A 24,607-nucleotide genomic window follows, 5' to 3' on the forward strand; every position below is an offset into this window, starting at 1 on the left:
ATTTATATAATATAGCCCATTAGAAAAAAAGTAAGTTGCCTTTTTGTAAGAGACACCCAATAGAATATTAATTTGGCTGATAAAAAATGATTAAAATGTCCTCATATTATCTTGTTTTAAGTAACATTTGTATTTTCCAAACATAAAGATTTTCCATATATAATTTAATATATGAGAGATTTAAAACTTTCGTTTCCTGAATTATCAGAAATAGTGGATTGTTCAACTCAGGCAGAAAACTACCTACCTTCGTAGTGTAGTCTGATTTGCTGTTTACTGTTAATACAGTAATAGAATTAATACTGATAATACATTTATCAAATAACGTATTTAGTGTATCATGTATTGATTGTTTCTAATCAGAAAATAATTGCCAGAATGGTAAGAGTAGCTCTTACTGTACTTCTTTGGGCAAGACACCTGAGCGAGATATCGTATCATTCAGTTGGAGAACTGTTTCTTGATCAGTTCTCGTTATTTCACTGTGAATATCATTCACAAAAAATATCTACTTCTCTAAATATTCCACTTGGAGGCCTTATATAAATTCCTAATTTGAGAAGACATGAATATAGACCCAAAGAAGTTTAGATAACAAATCTAAATCCTTCCTATAAAGTTATGGGAAAATGCAGCTAACTTTTTTATAGTAGACTAGACGAGAAACTTGGAGTATCTGTTATGTGCCTGTATTATTTCATCTCAAATATACAAAATGATAATTACTAGCTAAATATTTTCACATGTGAGGAAAAATAGTGAAGAGTTGGAAAGTGTGATTTAAAATATTTAAAGTGGATTAAAGAATTAATATTGGTCTATATGTAGCACAAACTGTAAAACTAAATATTTGCTCTTCTCCCAAACAGAGCCTTTTTGCTCTCATCTTTTATGGTTGTTATCATCACATATATTTCAGTTTATGTTAAGCTTTTAATTTGACCAACATTTGTAGTTCTCCTGTGTAGTCTGGTGTGGCTTTAAATGCTAAAATGAAGTAACTTATCTCAATATGAAGTTAAAATACATACTTAATTCAATAACATATCCACTGAAAAAATGTAAATGTGTTTGTTCCTTTTTTTAAACTGTTTTCTAACAATTTTGAATGCTCTGTTTTAGTCATAAAGTCCTCAAATATTAGATTGTATTAAGTGTGCATGCAGCTTACCAAATTTCAAATTCTTTGAAACATAACTGTTTTTTATGCTTATTTGCAAGGCAAAAAAAACACTGTCATGAGTTTTTCATACTAAGTTTTTCTATGTATTGTTTGTCACTATAAAACTTTTTGGGAAAAGATTATTATATTCTAAATGTTTCACAATCTTGTAAGCAAAAAGCGCTAGTAATATTGTCTTCAATTGTCCAACAATTTTTAGTTTCTTTTTAAATTAATTATACTTTAAGTTCGTTTGATTCTTTGTGTATACATTTTTAAATTTTTAAGTGAACTTGTTAGCATTTGCACCAATAACACATAGTAATGCTTTCACAAATGGTTTTAGAAACAAAATATCAGTTGTCAGCTGTTTGAATGTCTATCTTTCTGATGTTCTAGTTTCTTAAAACTTGATTTTAAATTGATTTTTAATAAACCTGTATTTCAGTTATATATTTATGATCATATTACCCTAATTCAAATATAATTAAAATAGCATTTTCTAGTAAAATTGAAAATATGTTTTGTGATTGTGGTGATTGTGCCTCTCTTGTTTGACAAAAATATTCATCTTACATTCTAAATACATTTAGAGTGTGTTCAGATTTTATGTGTGTTATTAATAATCAGAAAAGAATTCATTTTAACTGTCAGGTTTTTTTCTCCAAGATTTGTTAAATTTGAGAGTAAAAATTAAAGTGGAATTTCTATTGTAATAACCTTTCTTTCTGTGTTGTACTTCTGTTGTAGTTAAGTTACTGTGCACATTTAGGTCTCAGCTATTGAGCTAATTTATTAATAAGTGCTAAATATAACATTAAAGGAATGCTTAGCCGGCTGTGTTGAATGCTGCATGGTCCTATCACAGGAGAAAGGAGGATAGTACAGTATATTATGAAAGTAATTGTAATGTGTAGTGTATAATTACATATAGTATGTAATTATTTCATAATAGCACCTTAAGCCAAGTATTGCAAAGGTAATTAAAATGTTGTTCTCAACTACAGTTTTGAAGTTGTTGAAGTACCTGTCCTTGATAATGCCTAACTTTTATGCTAAAGATAATATGAAAAGGTAGATTAATTTGTTCTTCATTTTGTTCCATTTCCAGGTGGAGGTTTGGCCGTCGGAACAGTTCTTCTAATTGGTTAGTATAGCATACATACTCTGCTCTCCCCAATTAGAGTTTTCTGTTGTGTGTATGATTTTATGGGTTTGCCTCTTCTGAAATTAATTATATAACACTCTACAAGAGTTAAGATAAAGAGGAATTGCTTTATGTTTAATTTAAATTAAACTATTAATCTGAACTTGAACTGATTTAGAAAAATACATGTGAAAATGTAGCTCTTATACTTAAAAACTGTTCACAGCACCTTGTCTTCCATTTGTTTTAAAAAGGTGAAAATAGTGCCGATTTTTTCCAGAATCTCAGTATTTAGAGTGGGATTGTTACAGTGATTTATTTGATAATTTGATGTACGCATAAGCCCATTGTATATATCACAGATTTTTACCTTACTTGTCGTCTTATTCAAAGAAAAATGACAAGGATAAATCGCATTTTTGTTCATCTTTAAAGCTTCCATACTTCTTACTTAAATATACATACATAACCCAATTTACCTTTGTTTTAAGTTTAGATCACAGAATGTTGGAATTGAAATAAATCTTGACAGTTATGTAATCCAAGCTCCCACCTGGCCATGGAACACTTTTCGGATACCAAACACCATTTGAGTACAGATGATCTAGTTTAACAGGCTTGCCTGGTGGTTCAGACAGTAAAGAATCTGCCTGCAATGTGGGAGACTCAGGTTGGATCCCTGGTCGGGAAGATCACATGGAGAAGGAAATGGCAACCCACTCCAGTATTCTTGTCTGGAAAATCCCAAGGATGGAGGAGCCTGGCAGGCTACAGACCATGGCATCTCAAAAAAGAGTTGGACACAACTGAACGACTTCATTTTCACTTTATCTACTTTAAAGGGCTCACTACTTCACCAGTCAAACCTTTGTTATTTGAAAATGTATGATTAACTAGAACGTTCTTTGTTAATTTTTAATTTGTATGCCTGTGATGAGTTTTTTGTTCCTAGTTTTTTGTCCTCTGATACTCTTTCACCTGACACTCTTAAAATATTTTAAAATAACAATTTAATCACCTCAAATCTTCTCCAGACTAAATAGACATAGTTTCTTAAACTGGTTTTTATGCATCGTGGTTGTCACACTCCTTATTTTCCTGGTTATTCTCTTGTCACACCTGCTCTAGCATTGTCTTTTTGTGCACAGAACTGAATATACTCCATATTTAGTATGCATGCTTGTGTGTTCAGTCATGTCCAACTCTTTGTGACCCCCATTGACTGTAGCCTGCCAGGCTAGGCTGTCCATGGGATTATCCTGGCAAGAATACTGGGATGTGTTCCTGTTTCCTCCAGGGTATCTTCACAAACCAGGGATCAAAGCTGCATCTGCTATGGCTTCTGCATGGGAAGGCAGATTCTTTACCACTGAGCCACCCGGGAAGGCTGAATTTAGTATGACCGATGCTTTATTCTAGAAATGATGGGAACCCAAATATTTCTACCTAACTAATATCCATGGAGGCATTCAGCACCTTGCTTTTTCTCCTAAATATATGTTTGAGAAAAAAAAAAAGTGGTCCACTGGAGAATGAAATGGCAAACCACTTCAGTATTCTTGCCTTGGGAACCCTAGTATGAAAAGGCAAATAGATACAAGACTGAAAGATGAACTCCCCAGGGCGGTAGGTGCTCAATATGCTACTGGAGAAGAGTAGAGAAGTAACTCCAGAAAGAATGAGGAGGTGGAGCCAAAGCGGAAAAAACACGCTGTTTTGGAGTGACTGGTGATGGAAGTAAAGTCCAGTCAAGATAAATTGGAAGTGGTCAAACAGGAGATGGCAAGAGTGAACATCGACGTTTTAGAAATAAGTGAACTAAAATGTACTGGAATGGGTGAATTTAATTCAGGTAACGGTTATACCTACTACTGTGGGCAAGAATCCCTTAGAAGAAATGGAGTAGCCCTCACAGTCAACAAGAGAGTCCAATATGCAGTACTTGAGTACAATCTCAAAAATGACAGAATGATCTCGGTCCTTTTCCAAGGCAAATCATTCAGTATCACAGTAATCCAAGAGTATACCCCAGCCACTAATGCTGAAGAAGCTGAAGTTGACGATTCTATGAGGACCTACAAGACCTTCTAGAGCTAACACCAAAAAATAGATATCCTTTTCATCATAGGGGACTGGAATCCAAATGTAGGAAATCAGGAGATACCTGGAGTAACAGGCAAGTTTGTCCTTAGAGTAGGAAATGAAGCAGGACAAAGGCTAACAGAGTTTGGCCAAAAGAACACACTGGTTATGGCAAACACCATCTTCCACCAACACAGGAGATGACATCATGATGACATGTGAACATCACCGGATGGTCAATACCAAAATCAGGTTGATTGTACTCTGCAGCTGAAGATGGAGAAGCTCTGTACACTCAGCAAAAACAAGACTAGGAGCTGACTGTGGGTCACAGCTTGAACTCCTTATTGCAAAATTCAGACTGAAATTGAAGAAAGTAGGGAAAACCGTTAGACTATTCAGATATGACCTAAATCAAATCCCTTATGATGATACAGTGGAATCGACAAATAGATTCAAGGGATTAGTTTGATAGAGTACCTGAAGGACTATGGACGGAATTTCGTGACATTACACAGGAGGCAGTGATCAAGACTATCCCCAAGAAAAAGAAATGCAAAATGGCAAAATGGTTGTCTGAGGAGGCCTTACAAATAGCTGAGAAAGGAAGAGAAGTGAAAGGAAAAGGAGAAAAGGAAAGATATACCCATTTGAATGCAGAGTTCCAAAGAATAGCAAGGAGAGATGAGAAAGCCTTCCTCAGTGATCAATGCAAAGACATAGAGGAAAACAATAGAATCGAAAAGACTAGAGATTTCTGGAAGAAAGTTAGAGATACCAAGGGAACATTTCATGCAAAGATGGGCACAATAAAGGACAGAAATGGTATGGACCTAACAGAAGCAGAAGATATTAAGAAGAGGTGGCAAGAATACACAGAAGAACTGTACAAAAAACATCTTCACGACCCAGATAATCACGATAGTGTGATCACTCACCTACAGCCAGACATCCTGGAATGTGAGGTCAAATGGGCCTTAGGAAGCATACTACAAACAAAGCTAGTGGAGGTGATGGAATTCCAGCTGAGCTATTTCAGATACTAAAAGATGATGTTGAGGAAGTGTGGCATTCAAATGCCAGTAAATTAGCAAAACTCAGCAGTGGCCACAGGACTGGACAATGTCAGTCTTCATTCCTATCTCAAAGGCAATGCCAAAGAATGTTCAAACTACCACTCAATTGCACTCATCTCACATGCTAGCAAAGTAATGCTCAAAATTCTCCAAGCCAAGCTTCAACTGTATGTGAACAGAGAACTTCCAGATGTTCAAGCTGGATTTAGAAAAGGCAGAGGAACCAGAAATCAAATTGCCAACATCTGTTGGATCATCAAAAAAACAAGAGAGTTCCAGAGAAGCATCTACTTTTGCTTTATTGACTCTGCCAAAGCCTTTGACTGTGTGGATCACAACAAACTGTGGAATATTCTTAAAGAGATGGAAATACCAGACCACCTTACCTGATTCCTGAGATATCTGTATGCTGGTCAAGAAGCAACAGTTAGAACCAGACAGGGAACAACAGACTGGTTCCAATTCGGGAAAGGAGTATGTCAAGGCTGTATACTGTCACCCTGCTTATTTAACTTAAATGTAGAGTACATCATGTGAAATTCCAAGCTGAATGAACCACAAGCTGTAATCAAGATTGCCGGGAGAAATATCAATAACCTCAGATATGCAGATGACACCACCCTTATGGCAGAAAGCGAAGAGGAACTGAAGAGCCTTTTGATGAAAGTGAAAGAAGAGAGTTAAAAAGCTCGCTTAAAACTCAACATTCAAAAAAACGAAGATCATGGCATCCGGTCCCATCACTTCATGGCAAAGAGATGGGGAAACAATGGAGACAGTGACAGACTTTATTTTCTTGGGCTCCAAAATCACCACAGATGGTGACTGCGGCCATGAAATTAAAAGGTGTTTGCTCCTTGGAAGAAAAACTATGACCAACCTAGACAGCATGTTAAAACACAGAGGCATTACTTTGCCAACAGAGGTCCATCCAGTCAAAGCTATGGTTTTTCCAGTAGTCATGTACGGATGTGAGAGTTGGACTATAATGAAAGCTGAGCACCGAAGAATTGATGCTTTTGAACTGTGGTGTTGGAGAAGACTCTTGAGAGTCCCTTGGACTGCAAGGAGATCCAACCAGTCCATCCTAGAGGAAATCAGCCCTGAATATTCATTGGAAGAACTGAAATTGAAGCTGAAACTCCAATACTTTGGCCACCTGATGTGAAGAACTGTGTCACTAAAAAGACCCTGATGCTGGCAAGGATTGAAGGCAGAAGGAGAAGGGGACGACAGAGGATGAGATGGTTGCATGGCATCACCGACTCGATGGACATGAGTTTGAGTAAACTCCAGGAGTTGGTGATGGACAGACAAGTCTGGTGTGATGCAGTCCTTGGGGTTGCAAAGAGTTGGATGTGACCGAGCAACTGAACTGAACTGACTGATCTGATATTTTAGAAATCAGTCCATGTGCATTCTTACAAGTATCCCTTATTCTTCTTGACAACTGAATAGGAATTCATTGTGTGGATGTGCCATAATTTTCTTACATTTTTCTCTACTGATAAGGTTAACTCATTATCTTCTGTTACGAACAATCCTATTGTACAAATTTTATATGTATACGGTTTTCATGTATGTATAAGTATCTACAGAATAAGTTCCAAAATATAGGCTTGCTAAAGAGAAGCATGTGAAATTGTATTAGTTACTAGATTGCTCTCCCAAGAGGTTATACTACCGAATACTTTAGTCAGCTGTTATAACTAGGTTACCTTCACCCTTAACAATGTTGTACATTATCAAGGATTTTAATCTTTATCAGTCCAAATAGGTGAAAAGTGGAGAATGGGATTTCTTGATTTGAACTGGAACTTTTTAATGTACAAAAATATAGTGAGTTATTGTAGTGGTTTAAAAAATATGCAAGTGAATTTTTATTCTTTTCTCCAGGGAAAATATGTGTGAATGATACTAAGAATCCAATGATGATTGATAATCATTCTGAAATTTTCATTGAACACCTGCTTGCATGCTAGATACTGGGGTTACAAATATAAATGAGTTATTCTCTTTCCTTAAAGAGGAGATACAAGTGAAGCAAACAATATAACATAAGTTAATATGATAATACATGTGTTTACTGTTAATATATTTTATGGTTGGTTGTAATTGTACAAGGAATTCCTGTTGATTTTTGTATATCAATCTTATAACCAGCACCTTTTGAATTGTTTATAGATTGACTTGAATTTTAAGTAGGCAATCATCTTCTGCAAGCATTGGAGATGTTATTTCATAACAGATTCTGGTGTTTTAAGAGTGGGTGCATCCATAACAAATATAAAATAAATATATGGTAGTGGCTTTCAAACCAGGCAGTAGGCAAAGGCTACAAGGATTTTGAGGAGTATATTAGAGACTTGAATCACTATAAACAGATTGTTAGTAGAAATCTGTAGTTTGAGGACACTGCCAATGAGAATGTAAAGGAAGATGCCTGTTACTGAAAACTGGAGGAAGTGGGTACTGGTTATGCAGTGGCAGAAAGCTTAGTGGTGACATTGGCAGTTATGTGGAAAGAACACATGCCTAATGAAGCTGGTGATCTGAGATTTTTTTTTAATAATAAGTAATAAAGGAAAACTCAAATAAGAATAAAGTACAGTGACAGATTTTTTTAAAAGTCTATCTATGATGAAGTATCAGTTCACCAAGTATTACACTAGGTATTCAGTAACTATTTATTGAATTAATAATTAAACAAAACAGTACAGCAAGTATAAAGCAAAGGCCACCTTTGTAGAGTCTAGTCTTTTCGTAAAGCTGATGTTCTGAATTATCTCATTATTGTTTTTGCACTACTATCATTTTCTCAGTGTATAAGATTTTTAACGATATGTATAATTTAAATGAACTTAGATTCATGTTGATGTTTGCTGGAAACCAGTGCAATACTTGTCGATGTTTGGTAGAAACTAATGTGATTTCCCTTCAATTAAAAATAAATTAATTAAAAAATACTTTTAAGTAAACTTAGTTTTATTATGTTACCTTGGTTTTTTTTTTTTTTAGGAAATCTTAAAATTTGGAAGCATTTTTACATTTCTTTGAAAGATTAGATTAGCAGAAGGAGTCTTATCTACTAGGTTTTCTCCTTTTCTCCATTTTCAAGTAAGTACAACATATATAGTAGGTGAACTCTGCCTTAAGAAAGGGTGAATGGTCTAAATGTAAGCCAATATGAAGATTTAAGGTCAGAGGTTAGGAGCTTAGGGCATCACTATATGCTTGTCACTCAAAGATTTTTTTAAATTCCACAAATAAGGAAAATCCTTGTATCTCAGTTGGTAAAAAATCTGCCTGCCCCATGCAGGAGACCTGGGTTCAATTCCTGGGTCAGGTAGATCCCCTGGAGAAGGAAATGGCAACCCACTCCAGTATTCTTGCCTGGATAATCCTATGGACAGAGGAGCCTGGCAGGCTATAGTCCATGGGGTCGCAAGAGTCGGACGTGACTTAGCGACTAAACCACCACCACCACCAAAGTATGAAGGTGATTTTCGTTAATTAATAACTTTCACTATAGGCTGTGAATATTTCTAATAATTTTCTCATTTACCAAGACAGTCACGTGTACCAGTGTGCACATGCACATGTGTGTGGGGTAACAGAGTAGTGGGTTTTCAGTTTCAGAAGCAATCTAACTGTGGAAATTGCACACAGTGAGCACTGCCTGAAAACCCATGAGAGGGCTATTTTAGACCTTTGGAATGCAACAAAATGAATGAATATGAATATGTAAAAGGCCATTCTCTGAGGAAGAACTGGGGGACTCCTACCTGTGCTTTGAAAATCAAATATAGAGTTTTCTTAAAACATGTTTCATTCTTTAGCACTGGAAAAGGTTTTGAGGTGTTTTATGTTTAGATAGCTTTCTGACAGTCTGCTTCACATGTAAATTTGGCACACCTGAAAAGTATCAAAAGTGAAAGCATAGCATAAATATTTAAAGTTCACACAGCTTCTTTTTACATAAAGGATCTTGAGCTATATGTGGAGATATGAAACATCAAAGAGATTTAATAGAAATCAGTAATTAAGATACAAGTTATGTGACATTTAAGAACACATTATTTTTAATCTCTTAGGTTGATTATGTAATTCTCATTCTAGAAATAAGAGGTGAGTGATATGCTTTTAAACGATGAATTACAACTACCTATGTGTGTACTTCTGTATTAGTTACCTGTTTCTGTGTAACAATATTAACAGAAACTTAGCTAGCTTGAAAAGAACACACATTTATTATCGCACAATTTCTAGGTCCTCTGCAAGCAGACAGTCTAGGAGTGAGTCAGGGCTGGGTTCTCACCGAAGGTTTGGCAGAGGATGGATCTGTTTCAGTCTCCCAGGGTGACTGACCACATTCAGTTCCTTGCTGTCAGCCAGAGCCACTCTCTCACAACATGGCATCTTATTTCTTCAAGACCAGTGGGGAGACAGTCTCCCAAGGCGACAGATGTTACAGCTTTATGTAACAAGTGATGTACCATCACCTTTGCCATATTCTTTGGGTTCAAAGCAAGTTAGAGGTTCCACCCACATTCAAAGAGAATTCAAAACACAAGGGCACATATCAGGGAAGAGATCATGGGGATCACCTTAGAATCTGTCATACTTTTCCTAGTTTGAATTTGTTATTATTTCATACAACTGCAAAAACTAAGCAGTCCCAACATCTCTCTCACAGGACAGTATCGTATTTTCTCATCAGTTGTCTTCAAGCTCTTTGAATTTGCTGAGCTGTGTTTTTCTGTTACATCATGTAGTCAATTTTGAGCATTTTCCTTATGGTACACAAGTTGATTAACTACAACCTGTTGCCTGGTGCTTTATCTATAAAGATTTATTGAAACATAATCATACTCTATTTATTTACACATTCTAACTTTTTTTTTTTTTTTGCACTTACAAGGGCAGAGCTAAGTAGATTCAACAGAGACTGTATAGTTCACAAGCCTGAAATACGTATCCTTTTAACTCTTTAGGAAAAAGCTTGCCAGTTTCTATTTTGTATGATTATATCTTGTGTTCTCCTTAATTTATTTTATAGTAGTAAAACATGTTAGAAGACTAAAATAAGACAAACTGAACTGTTACCAGTAGAGTTCTTTGGGAAAAAAAACTACCCAACCTTTTGTCCTAAAGTGTTTGAACAACTACTGTCTGTTCAACACTGTTAGATAATATGCATCTTGGTTTTTACCCTTGATGAACTTAAGCTGGCTGTTGGTTGCATGTGGAATAACTATGAAGAATATATATATAATGTGCAGATATTTGTGGAGGCCCAAGAAATAGTTGTTTAGTCTCTAAGTTGTGTCTGACTCTACGACCCCATTGTAGCCCACCAAGTTTCTCTGTCCATGGAATTTTCCAGGCTGAAATAATGAAGTGCATCACCATTTCCGTCTCCAAGGAATGTTCCCAACCTAGGGATCAAACCCAAATGTCCTGTATTAGCAGGCGGATTATTTACCATTGAGCCACTGAAGAAGCCCTGCAAGGGGTATGGAAAAGTTTAAATTGAGTCAAACTGTGGGCAAAAGTTGAGGGGAGGTGAAGGGAGATGAGTATTCATATGTAAACTATATAAACCCATGCATAGGAGAGAGGATATCAGCAGAGTATATTCCTGTAGTAAAGAGGCGAAAGCACTTCTAAAGGAGAGCATATTAATTTGGAACTAGTCAGAGGGAAAGTTGGGCCTACTTTCCCTGAGACAGACTCAGGTAGCATTCAGATTGTGAAACTTCAGAACCCATATACCAGCTCCTGAAATTGCAGTGTGTGGGGCTCAGGCTGTTGTTACCTTTTATTCACCAGATCCATCATGCTTCATTTCCTAATTACTGTTGGTCATTGTCCAAAAATTAGGTTGTTCTAATGATCTTACCTTCTCTGTTACTTTTATCTTCATAATATTTGGTATTTTTATCTCTGTAGGCTCAATTTCCTAGTATTCCTATCATTTCTAAACCTTTCCAGTTTGCCTTCTGTAACCCCCATTTCATACAAAACACACTCTTGATATCTTTAAATCTTATCATTAAATATTCTATTAAAACATTTAACGTTAAGTGAGGATTTACTGTGTGCTGGCATCATACTAAGTCCTTAATGTGTATTTTATCATTCGATTTAACAGTAGTCAGATGAGGTGTCTATATGTTAGAGAAGATGAAATTTTAAGGGAAGCCAAGTAACTTATCCAAGGTCATGCACCTAGTAGCTTAGATGCACAATCAAGTTTTTCTGACATTAAATCATCACTTTATACTAAAACCTGATAACTCATCTTAAAAATTCTTTCTGGAGTGAGTTATAAATCTTTCGTTATTCTTCTATACCATCTTATTGCTGTCATGTACTGACTTCCTAGTTAATTCCATCATTTATTAGAGATGATCATGATCTTCAACCTCAAGAAGGCACTGAACTTTGGCCAGCAACTTTTTGTGTACGCTAATCACCTCCTTTTCATTCGCGTTAACCTCAGTGGCCTTTTAAAACTCTTTTGTCCTCAAACATCAGATAGTACCACTTTTTCCTTCTTTTCCTGGAATGACTTGTTTCATGCAGAAGTAAGAGTCTGTCTCATCGAAAACAACTTCCCACCATCAATCCTCAAAGCTTAGCTCTATTCACAAAAAGAAAGATGAGATATATCTTCTTCAGTTAGAGAATCATCCTTGCACCTGCACTTTAGATTTTTCTCCTACTACCTTTCCAAGTACCTGCCAATATAAATTTTCATTTCTTATCACTACTACCTTTAAGTTCTTTTCTATGTGCACTTGTTTTTCAAAGGAAGAGGGTCTTCCCCCTTAACTCTGACTCTCTAATTACTGCTTTTTCTCTTCTCTTTTATAGCCAAGCTTGTTGAATCGTCTGTAACATTTCTTGTGTGCTTTAGTGATATTTCAGTCATTGCTCAGTCTATTTTAGGCACTTCAGTTCAGTTCAGTTCAGTTGCTCAGTCATGTCCAACTCTCCGCGACCTCATGAATTGCAGCATGCCAGGCATCCCTGTCCACCACCAACTCCCGGAGTCCACCCAAACCCATGTCCATCGTGTCAATGATGCCATCCAACCATCTCATCCTCTGTCGTCCCCTTCTCCTCCTGCCCCCAGTTCCTCCTAGCATCAGGGTCTTTTCAAATGAGTCAGCTTTTCACAGCAGGTGGCTAAAGTATTGCAGCTTCAGCTTCAACATCAGTCCTTCCAATGAGCACCCAGGACTGGTCTCCTTTAGGATGGACTGGTTGGATCTCCTTGCAGTCCAAGGGACTCTCAAGAGTCTTCTCCAACACCACAGTTCAAAAGCATCAATTCTTTGGCACTCAGCTTTCTTTATAGTCCAACTCTCACATCCATACATGACCACTGGAAAAACTATAGCCTTGACTAGACAGATCTTTGTTGGCAAAGTAATATCTCTGCTTTTTAATATGCTGTCTAAATTGGTCATAACTTTCCTTCCAAGGAGTAAGTGTCTTTTAATTTCATGGTGGCAATCACCATCTGCAGTGATTTTGGAGCCCAGAATAATAGAGTCTGCTACTGTTTCCACAGTTTCCCCATCTATCTGCCATGAAGTGTTAGGACCGGATGCCATGATCTTAGTTTTCTGAATGTTGACCTTAAAGCCAACTTTTTCACTCTCCTCTTTCACTTTCATCAAAAGGCTCTTTAGTTCTTCTTCACCTTCTGCCATAAGGGTGGTGTCATCTGCATATCTGAGGTTATTGATATTTCTCCGGGCAATCTTGATTCCAGCTTGTGCTTCCTCCAGCCCAGCGTTTCTCATGATGTATTCTGCATATAAGTTAAATAAGCAGGGTGACTATATACAGCCTTGACGTACTCCTTTTCCTATTTGGAACCAATCTGTTGTTCCATGTCCAGTTCTAACTGTTGCTTCCTGACCTGCATACAGATTTCTCAAGAGGCAGGTCAGGTGGTCTGGTATTCCCATCTCTTTCAGAATTTTCCACAGTTTATAGTGATCCACACAATCAAAGGCTTTGGCATAGTCACTAAAGTAGAACTAGATGTTTTTCTGGAACTCTCTTGCTTTTTCAATGATCCAACAGATGTTGGCAATTTGATCTCTGGTTCCTCTACCTTTTCTAAATCCAGCTTGAGCAACTGGAAGTTCACAGTTTATGTATTGCTGAAGCCTGGCTTGGAGAATTTTGAGCATTACTTTACTAGTGTGTGAGATGAGTGCAATTGAGTGGTAGTTTGAGCATTCTTTGGCATTGCCTTTCTTTGGGATTGGAATGAAAACTGACATTTTCCAGGTCTGTGGCCACTTCTGAGTTTTCCAAATTTGCTGGCATTTGAGTGGAGCACTTTCATAGCATCGTCTTTCAGGATTTGAAGTAGCTCAACTGGTATTCCATCACCTCCACTAGCTTTGTTCCTAGTGATGCTTCCTAAGGCCCACTTGACTTCACATTCCAGGATGTCTGACTCTAGGTGAGTGACCACACCATCGTGATTATCTGGGTTGTGAAGATGTTTTTTGTACAGTTCTTCTGTGTATTCTTGCCACCTCTTCTTAATATCTTCTGCTTCTGTTAGGTCCATATCATTTCTGTCCTTTATTGAGCCCATTTTTGCATGAAATGTTCCCTTGGTATCTCTAATTTTCTTGAAGACATCTCTAGTCTTTCCCATTCTCTTGTCTTCCTCTGTTTCTTTGCATGGATCACTGAGGAAGTCTTTCTTATCTTTCCTTGCTATTTTTTGGAACTCTGCATTCAGATGGGAATATCTTTCCTTTTCTCCTTTGCTTTTCACTTCTCTTCTTTTCACAGCTATTATAAGGCCTCCTCAGACAGCCATTTTGCTTTTTTGCATTTCTTTTTCTTGGCGATGGTCTTGATCCCTGTCTCCTGTACAGTGTCACAAACCTCCGTCCATAGTTCATCAGGCTCTCTGTCTATCAGATCTAGTCCCTTAAATCTACTTCTCACTTCCACTGTATAATCATAAGGGATTTGATTTAGGTCATACCTGAATGGTCTAGTGGTTTTCCCCACTTTCTTCAATTTAAGTCTGAATTTGGCAATAAGAAGTCCATGATCTGAGCCCCAGTCAGCTCCTGGTCTTGTTTTTGCTGACTGTATAGAGCTTCTCCATCTTTGGCTGCAAAGAATATAGTCAGTCTGATTTCGGTGTTGACCATCTGGTGATGTCCATGTGTAGAGTCTTCTCTTGAGTTGTTGGAAGAGGGTGTTTCCTATGACCAATGCATTCTCTTGGCAAAACTCTATTAGCCTTTGCCCTGCTTCATTCCATACTCCAAGGCCAAATTTGCCTGTTACTCCAGGTGTTTCTTGACTTCCTACTTTTGCATTCCAGTCCCCTATAGTGAAAAGGACATCTTTTTTGTGTGTTAGTTCTAAAAGGTCTTGTAGGTCTTCATAGAACTGTTCAACTTCAGCTTCTTCAGCATTACTGTTTGGGGCATAGACTTGGATTACCGTGATATTGGATGGTTTGCCTTGGAAATGAACAGAGATCATTCTGTTCTTTTTGAGATTGCATCCAAGTACTGCATTTCGGACTCTTTTATTGACCACGATGGCTTCTCCATTTCTTCTAAGGGATTCCTGCCCACAGTAGTAGATATAATGGTCATTTGAGTTAAATTCACCCATTCTAGTCCATCTTAGTTCAATGATTCCTAGAATGTTGACGTTCGCTCTTACCACCTCCTATTTGACCACTTCCAGTTTGCCTTGATTTGTTAATGAGCAAGTTTAATTCCATTGCCATATGACAGCCCATGAAATATTTGAAGCCAGCTCACTTGCATCCCTTGGGTCTCTTTTTCTTCAAGGAAAATATTCTTTTCTCATGCTTTCCAATCCCTTCAGCATCCTGGTCACCCATTTGGAAGATGCTTTAGTCCGTGCAAGTCCTCAAATGATATATTATTATCAGTCTGGTCAGCTACCATAGAATAGAATAGAACAGTCTTTTCTTTCAAACTAGGAATTGGACTATTGATATAGGCCAAAACTGTGTTTCCTTTTTGGCAGTCTGTCACATCGTTATCATTTTTGTCTGCCCAGTATTATGAGGATTTATTAAATAGATTAATGAAATGCTTGTACAATCTCAAAATTTTTTCATAGTGTTGGTAATTTTCAGCTTCAACAGCTTAAATTATTTTTTGCCTTTTTTTGCTAATCCCTAATTGGGTGATCTTCCCCCCATTAGTTTTTGCTGCCCTATGGAGTCTTTGAAAGAGTAGGGTTGATAACAATTATAGTGTTTGTGTGTGTGTGTGTGTGTCTACGATAGGATATGTTTTATGTTTTCTGCCAAAGTACAGTAGATCTGACTGAGTTTACAAGACAAGATAGATTTTTGTTTTTCCCTTAATAATTATAAACATTTGCTGTGTACTATGTGCCTAGTGGGCCTGCCTGGTACTCAGCAGTAAAGAATTCACCTGCCAATGCAGGAGATACAAGTTCAATCCCTGGGTCAGGAAGATTCCCTGGAGGGAGGAAATGGCAACCCACTCCAGTGTTCTTGCCTGGGAAATCCCATGGACAGAGGAGCCTGGTTGTTTACAGTCCATGCAATCCTGAAAGAGATACAACTTAGCGACTGAACAACAACAGTGTGCCCAGTACTAGTGATACAACAGTAAGATGTGTTCTCTGCCCTGAGGAATTTTTAGCTTAGTGGGGAAATTTCAATAATGTGTATTAAATGCTAGTTGTAGGAGTTAACACTATGCCCAAGGGCACTCTGATCATGTCACCTAGGCTTGAGGAAAGCTTCTCCAAAAATGAGGTTATCTAATCTGAATTTGGGAGGATTTAAGGGAATCTAGCCAATGAGGTGAAGTCATTTATACTAAAGTCCTGAGTTCAGATGCAGTATGACTACTAGAGATAGTAATTTAAGATATGAATATAGATAAGATCAGTAGGGATTGTATGTAGATTTTTTTAAGAAGTCAAGACCCTTAATCATTTAAGAAGTAGGTAAAAAAGTGGGAACTTTGCCATTTAGTTTAGTTGTTTTATGTCTTCATTGATGATAAATCATTCAATATTTTTTATAATCTACAAGCGAATATCCATCGTTTACACAGTGTGTGCATGCGTGCTCAGTTGCTTCAGCTATGTCCAGCTCTTTGCAGTACTAATGTGTATATTTTATTCCCCGTCTGAGTATTGCATGCTAAATCACTTCGGTCATATCCAAATCTTTGTGACCCTATGGGATCTTCCCAACCCAGGGATCAAATCCACATCTCTTACGTCTTTTGCATTGGCAGATGGGTTCTTTACCACTAGTGCCACCTGGGTATTGTGTGTCCTCAATTTTATAAATAATTATTTCTATTTTTCTAGTTAAATAATGGTGTCTTGGACGGTAAAGAATCCACCTGCAATGCAGGAGACATAGGTTCGATCCCTTAGTTGGGAAGATACCGTGGAGGAGGGCATAGCAACCTACTCCAGTATTCTTGCCTGGAGAATCCCCTTGGACAGGGGAGCCTGGCAGGCTGTAGTCCATAGGGTCTCAAAGAGTTGGACAAGTCTGAGCAACGAAGCACTGCACAGCACAGTTAAATAATTTAGGTTTACTTTTTTTTTCTTTACTGAATAGTTATTCAGTGACAATTATGTACCTTCTAAAGGAAAACAATAATCTTATATTATGTTATACCACTTTTAGGAAGTATTTTTATTTTTGCACATTAAGCTCTCCTCCTTGGCTACAACCATGCAGAGACTGTAGACCACACTAAATGATTTAGTTCTTTCTCCCAGGAGCAATGAGAAACCACTAAAAGATTTTAAGTAGGGAAGTGACATAATCAGGTTTATATTGAATATTTTGAAAAGGTCACTGCTAAATTGAAGGAAGATTAGAGTGGATGCAAAGAAGTAAGAGGAAATTGCAGTCATCTAGCAAGAGCTGTTGGTAGCAAACCTAAAGGAGAGACATTGGCATGGAGCAAAGTGAATTCTAAAAATAGTTTGAAAATAAAACAGGATTTTAGGCATGGAGAGAAGGGTGTATTGGTGAGAGGGAGAGAAGAGGTACTAAGAATAAATTCTGATATTCTAAAAACTGAAAGAAGACCACATTTGATAGAAGAAAACATGAGTTTCTACGTTCTATGTTGGACATAAGGGATTTAAAGCACTTTAATGCTTCTGTATTTAATAGTGACAGAAGCCTGAAAGTGACATAAAAGTCCATATTGGGGAGAGGACTAAATATTGTAAATTATGAGACATAAATTTACTAGAATATTATGCCTCTTAAACATCATAGTTACAAGACTGTAATTCATGTGAGATTAAGTGGAAAAAGTGGGATACAAAATTCAATAAGAATTGTAACCATCCTGCTGCACAGCACAGGGAAGTATATTCAATATCCTGTGATGAACTGTGATGGAAAAGAATATGAAAAAGAATAGATACATGTATAACTGAATCACTTTGCTGTGATCTTAATTGTGGCTCACAGGCTTAGTTGCTTTGCAGCATGTGGTATCTTCCCAGACCAGGGATCAAACCTGTGTCCCCTGCATTGGCAAGAAGATTCTTAGCCAGTGTAGCACCAGGGAAGTCCCTAAATCGACTACATTTTTGATCGTGGATTTACTTTAATATTCTGTGCCAAGAAGGTTTATAGACAAATTACCACATGGTATTTTAGGTATGCCATAGGAGACTGTTTTAATAAACTGCCTTTACTGAATTATAATTTACATATCAATATGATAAAACAGACCCATTTTAAATATGTATTTTAGTGATTTTTTTACAAATATATATACTCATGTAACCACCACAACAATCACGATATAAACCATTTCCAGCATCCCCCCTATATTTTTTCAGACCCAAATATTTCCTGGCCCCCAAAGACCTAATATCTTTCTAGCACTAGAATTTAGTTTTGCTTTCTCCAGACTATCACATTAAGGCAGTCATATCATATATACTTTTTACGTCTGACTTTTTTCACTTAATGTTTCTGAGATTCATGTTGTTGCCCATCTATCAGCAGCCCATTTCTTTTGTTGAGTATTATCTCATTGGTGGACGTACCATCTGTTTTTCCATTCACTGGTTGATGGACATTTGTATCATTTCCAGTTTTTGATTTTTACGGAAAAACTGTCGTAAACATTATGTGTACATCTCTGTGTGAACATGTCTTGTCATCTCTTATGGGTAATAAGCAGGAATGGAGTTGCTGATTCTTATAAGTGTTATGTTTAACTTTATAAGAAACTGCCAAACTATTTTCCAAATTTTACCATTTTACACTGCCTCTAGCAATATAGGAATGTTTTATTTGCTCCACATTTTTTCAATACTTGGTATTCTATTTTTATTTCAGCTATTTTAGCAGGAATTTAGTGGTTTTTCAGTGTTTCAGGTTGCATTTTTTTTATGTTTAGTACCATTGAACATCTTTTCACGATCTTGTTGACCATTCATATATCTTCTTCGGAAGACATAGTTATTGTTCCACCTCATATACTTGTTTTAAGGAGAAAAAATATAAAAGCGTTTGAGTATGCTTAATACATGGTAGAATTCTGACTATTATTTTTTTTCTTTCTTACAGAAGAGGATAAATACAACATTTATTCTCCTTTGCTCTTCAAGTATTTCCTGGCAGAAGGAATTGTCAGTGGCCATGCTTTGTTGGTTGCATCTGCAAAAGACGACCCTGCTGACATCTTACAGGTACAGAATATGTTAATTCAATACTACATTTTGAACGTTTCATGAAAAAAATGTTGCTTATGTATATGTAAGCAAGATATATATTTGTGTATGTGCAAACTGTATTTAAATATATTAATAGGACCTCACAAGTCTTTTTTTCTCTTAAAGAAATGTATCAGATTTATTTGAACATATGGTCTTATTTTTAGAGTCTTGAACAATTTTTTAACTTAAAATTTTTATCAGAATGAGGAAATTTTAATAAGCTATTTAAAGCTAAGAGTAAACAAAATTGTTATTAAGTGATGGTGTGAGAATTTAATAAACTAGCTAGGTAAAGAAAAACAACTGCAAAATATTGTCAGATTTTATGTTAACCAATATTCCAAAGGTATAAGTTGGAAGAATGATACAGAAATTAGAAGTACTCATTTATTAAAATTATTTTGTTTTGAGAATGCCAGAAGTTATTTTCTTCTAAGAAATAAGCAATAATACTAAAATATGTGATTAAAATATTGAGTTGGCCAAAAAGTTCCTTTGGCTTTTTCCATAAGATCTTAAGGAACTTTTTGGCCCACCCAGTACTATATCTTTTTTAGTCAAAGCATACTTTTCACCTCAGAGAAGGCAATTGTGACTTTTAAAATTCTTTTTTTCTTTGTACAGAATAGGATCTCAGTTTTAAGCCATCCTTTGATTAGAATTCATAAAGTCATTTTTTTTCCTCAGAGGATGTTTTAATTTCACTGTATAGTTTGCAAAATGGCAAATGAATAAGTCATTTATAAAAAATCTGTAGCATGACAAATACTAATTTATAATAACTATCAAGAGACACCAATAAATTTCTACTCTCAAACATAAAAATTATTGTAATACTGAAGTCAAAACTAACATGGTTCTTTCCTATGGGTCAGACTTTGTTTATCAAATTAAAATAAATCCGGGAGAAATGGAAAAGGGCATGGCCACCCACTCCATATTGTTTCCTGGAGAATCCCTGTGGACAGAGATACCTGGTGGGCTACAGTCCTTGGGGTTGCAAAGAGTCGGACACGACTAAGCAACTAACCACCAAAGAGAAACCCTTTGTGTAATTTTCCAGATGATTCCCTTCTGATTGAAGAGCCTGTTTTCCTTCATTCTTATTTCTACTGTTAATCCTTTGTGATATTTTCTTTCTTATTTTCTCTGTTTGTTTCTTCTTTTGTTTCTTTTCCGTTTGACCTTAATCGTTTTGGTCAGTTTCCTAACAGTAGTCTGCTTGTGAGAAGCAATGGAGTAAAGGCCAAAATCACTGTTGCAAAGAAGCTATTATAGCCCATTCCACAATAAACTGAGCCTAAAATTTTATATCAGACATAGCGGATATATAGGATTTATAGCTATATAGGAAATTTTTGCCAAGCCATAGGCAGGAAGGCCTATTTCTATGTGGTTTTTTAAATGTTTAACTTTTTTTTTTTTTACTTCTTCCCTCTTCCAAGCTGTGTAACTGATGTTAGAGCCTATACTATACTTTTACATTTTGCCTTAGAGAACTGCCTTCTTTTATTTGAAAGCCAATCCGTGACACCTTTATTAGGTACCTTGATTTGTACAGTTCAGTTCAGTTGCTCATTTGTGTCTGTCTCTTTGTGACTCCATGGACTGCAGCATGCCAGGCCTCCCTGTCCATCACCAACTCCCAGAGTTTACCCAAACTCATGTCCATCAAGTCTGATTCCATCCAACCATCTCATCCTCTGTTGTCCCCTTCTCCCACTTTCAATCGTTCCCAGCCTCAGGGTCTTTTCCGTAAGTCCGTTCTTCGCATCAAGTGGCCAAAGTATTAGAGTTTCAGCTTCAAAATCAATCCTTCCAATGAATATTCAGGACTGATTTCCTTGAGAATGGACTGGTTGAATCTCCTTGCAGTCCAAGGGACTCTCAAGAGTCTTCTCCAACACCACAGTTCAAAAGCATCAATTCTTAGGTGCTCAGCTTTCTTTATACTCCAGTCTCACATCCATACGTGACCAGTGGAAAAACCATAGCTTTGACTGGATGGACCTTTCTTGGCAAAGTAATGTCTCTGCTTTTTAATATGCTGTCTAGGTTGGTCATAACTTTTCTTCCAAGGAGTAAGCGTCTTTTAATTTCTTGACTATAGTCACCATCTGCAGTGATTTTGGAATCCAAAAATATCAAGTCTGTTACTGTTTCCACTGTTTCCCATCTGTTTGCCATGAAGTGATGGGACCAGGTGCCATGATCTTAGTTTTTTGAATGTTGAGTTGTAAGCCAGCTTTTTCACTCTCCTCTTTCACTTTCATCAAGAAGCTCTTTAGTTCTTCTTTGCTTTCTGCCATAAGGGTGGTGTCATCTGCATACGTGAGGTTATTGATATTTCTCCCAGCAATCTTGATTCCAGCTTGTGCTTCATCCAGTCCAGCATTTCTCATGATGTACTCTGAATATAAGTGGCAGGGTGACAATATATAGCCTTGACGTACTCCTTTTCCTATTTGGAACCAGTCTGTTGTTTCATGTCCAGTTCTAACTGTTGCTTCCTGACCTGCATACAGGTTTCTCAAGAGGCAAGTCAGGTGGTCTGGTGTTCCCATCTCTCTAAGATTTATCCAAGTTAGTATTAAAATATTTCAGTGTATTTTACATATCCTTCTTTGGAGTATGTGAAGGATTTTGAAATTATAGAATAATTTCATCAAGGTTTCTTAAGCTATGTAGTCTTACATGCAAATAATTAGATTCTGCAAATCTTTTTTCATAGAGTTTATGATGTACTAGAAAAAAATGCAAAGCTGGAGTCAAAAAACATAGACTCTTATTAATGTTGCCCTTGTGACCAAAATAGATTAATAAAGACCAGACTTGTCATCATGCCTGAAACAACTAAAAAACAGGACAAAATATTATGAAACATCACATAATAAGGGACATATCACATACCTTCGAGCATCACACAATAAAGGACAGCGATTCCTGAGTTATGCAAAATAAGCAAAGTAAACCCTATAATTTCCCTAGCTTACTGCATGTGAAATATCCAGGCCATAGTGCAGGTAGGAAGGACCCAGGATAAGACAATCTTAGGAGACAGAGCTAGGAATATAGAATTATGACCTCCTTATTGTCTTTATCTGGAGCCAGTTATCATTTAAGGAGATATGTATGGGTGCCAAGTAAGCAAGGGGAGGACTTGTGATCTTTAATTCTATATGTCAGCTTGATCAGGCCACAGGGTTCCCAGATATTTGATCAGATATTATTCTGAGTGTTTTCTGTGAAAATATTTTTGGATGAGATTAACAGTTAAATTGGTAGAATGGGTAAAGCAGTTTGCCCTACCTAGTGTGGGTGGGCCTCATCCAATCAGTTGAAGGCCTACATAGAACAAAACAGCTAACCCTCCACTGTGTAAGAAAGAATTCTTCCTGGTCTGCCTTTGAAGTTGAACATCAACTTTTATTTGCCCTCAGGTTCAGTCCGAAATATCAGCTTTTCCTGAGTCCTGAGTCTGCTATCCTTTGGATTAGAATTACACCATTGGTTCTCCTGGTTCAGAAGCCTTCAAATTTGGACAGAAATTACACTATCAGCTTTCTTGTATCTCTAGCTTGCTCTGCATATTTGGGGACTTGTCAGTCGCCATAATCACATGAGTCAGTTCCTTATAATAAATTTTATTAGAGAGATGTATATGTATGCATATATTCATGTATATATGTGTGTATACACACACACACATCCTATTTGTAGTGTTTCTCTGGAGAACTCTAATACAATTCTACTGAAAATGTAAAGATTACGTTTAAAACCAAAGAAGGCATTTCACATTTATTAACCTACATTGAATGATTTTATCACCTCACATCTTATATCTTGGCCAGTTTTCCAGACAGTACACTGATCTCTTCCCACTTTTTGCACTCATATTTCTAAATATATTTTTTAAAACTATGTATCTTCTTGTATAATAAGGTATGAAAAAAAATTAGTTATGATATTATTTAGTTGCAATAAATGTTATTGTGAATACTGCCTTTTTACTTAAAGACTCTTATATCAGTCTTATACATGTATTCAACTGAATCTAAATAATAGCAGTTTGATATCACTACTATTATATTAGAAATATATTCATAAGCAAACTCTTTTTTTAACAACTGGAAATGTTGTTAAACATTTTTTTACATCAAACATTTTTTTACATCAATCATTTTTTCCTTGAATTCATATTTTTTTCACTCATTCCTCATAGAGTTTTGTCAGAATGTTATATGTTTTATATTCAGCATATTTAGTAATAACCTTATGCTAGTTTTTCTATAACGAAACTTTATATTTAAATTTATTTTACAATCTTCTTGTCTCAAAAGAACCTAAGTTTTAAACACATTTCTTCTTGTTTCACTCACCATTACAATTACTACTGCATGCAATATATCAATAGACCTAAAAATGTTTGTACTAAATTGCTTCATAAAGATGTATCAGTACATGAATATTGCTAGAATTTTATGGACAGAATTTAGCATCAACTCTATTCATATTTTTCACTTTTGCAGATGTGAGCAGTTCATAGTTAAATAAAGAATAGAGAGAGTTATGTTATTGTATTGTTATTTGGTCGTTAAGTTGTGTCCCAATTCTTTGCGATCCCTGTGAACTGAAGCTTGCCACGCTCCTCTGTCCATGGGATTTTCCAGGAAGAATACTGGAGTGGGTCACCATTTCCTTCTCCAAGGGATTGTCCCATCCCAGGGATCAAACCCACGTCCTCTGCATTGCAGGTGGATTCTTTACCACTGAACCACCCTGTCCCTCAAATTATCCTTTTACTTTTTCTGAGTAATACACAAAAAAGAAATCACACAATGTCCATCAACATATATTATTTTAAGTTCTTTGTCTAATTTATTAGGTCCACATAAAATTTTGCTGAAAGCAAATGAAGAAAGAGTTGTTTCTCCAGTCATTAGAACATTCACATTTTCTATACCAAATAAATATTTTAAATTGTCTTTTTGTTTGATGCTGTGGAGATGCCCCAAGTGCTCTGTGGCAACAAGAAGTGAACCTTTCACTTTTTAAGTGAGAAAGGGGAATAGGGAAAGGGAAACTTGTATATCTATCATTGGCACATTCTCTATGAGGTCATTTTTTCACTAGAGTATTTGTTTAAGTTGAAAATCTAGGAATTGATCCCTTAAAATTCTCGTGATCAGGTACCTCTTTCAAAGTCTTCATGTACCCCAGGTTGAAAGACTCCCATTTTTGACAGTTAAAAGGAATTGAAACAAGTCATCTTACCTGATCCAGATTAATTTTTCTAAGTTTAAACTACCACATGCCCAATATGATCAAGTCCAAATATTGATGTAGCTCAAT

At 36.4% G+C, this 24,607-nt stretch overlaps 1 protein-coding gene across 2 annotated transcripts in view; it reads left to right on the forward strand.

Moving 5' to 3' along the window:
- The window catches only part of ELP4 (elongator acetyltransferase complex subunit 4), a 225,699-nt gene that overhangs the window by 5,483 nt on the left and 195,609 nt on the right, over positions 1-24,607 (forward strand). For both annotated transcript variants that reach the window (XM_061151202.1, XM_061151213.1), the window contains exons 2-3: positions 2,274-2,309; positions 19,107-19,228. In XM_061151202.1, coding sequence (XP_061007185.1) covers positions 2,274-2,309; positions 19,107-19,228 — 158 coding nt within the window. The remainder of the gene's footprint in view (positions 1-2,273; positions 2,310-19,106; positions 19,229-24,607) is intronic.

Source organism: Dama dama, chromosome 1 (assembly GCF_033118175.1).
Source record: "Dama dama isolate Ldn47 chromosome 1, ASM3311817v1, whole genome shotgun sequence".
Lineage (NCBI taxonomy): Eukaryota > Metazoa > Chordata > Mammalia > Artiodactyla > Cervidae > Dama > Dama dama.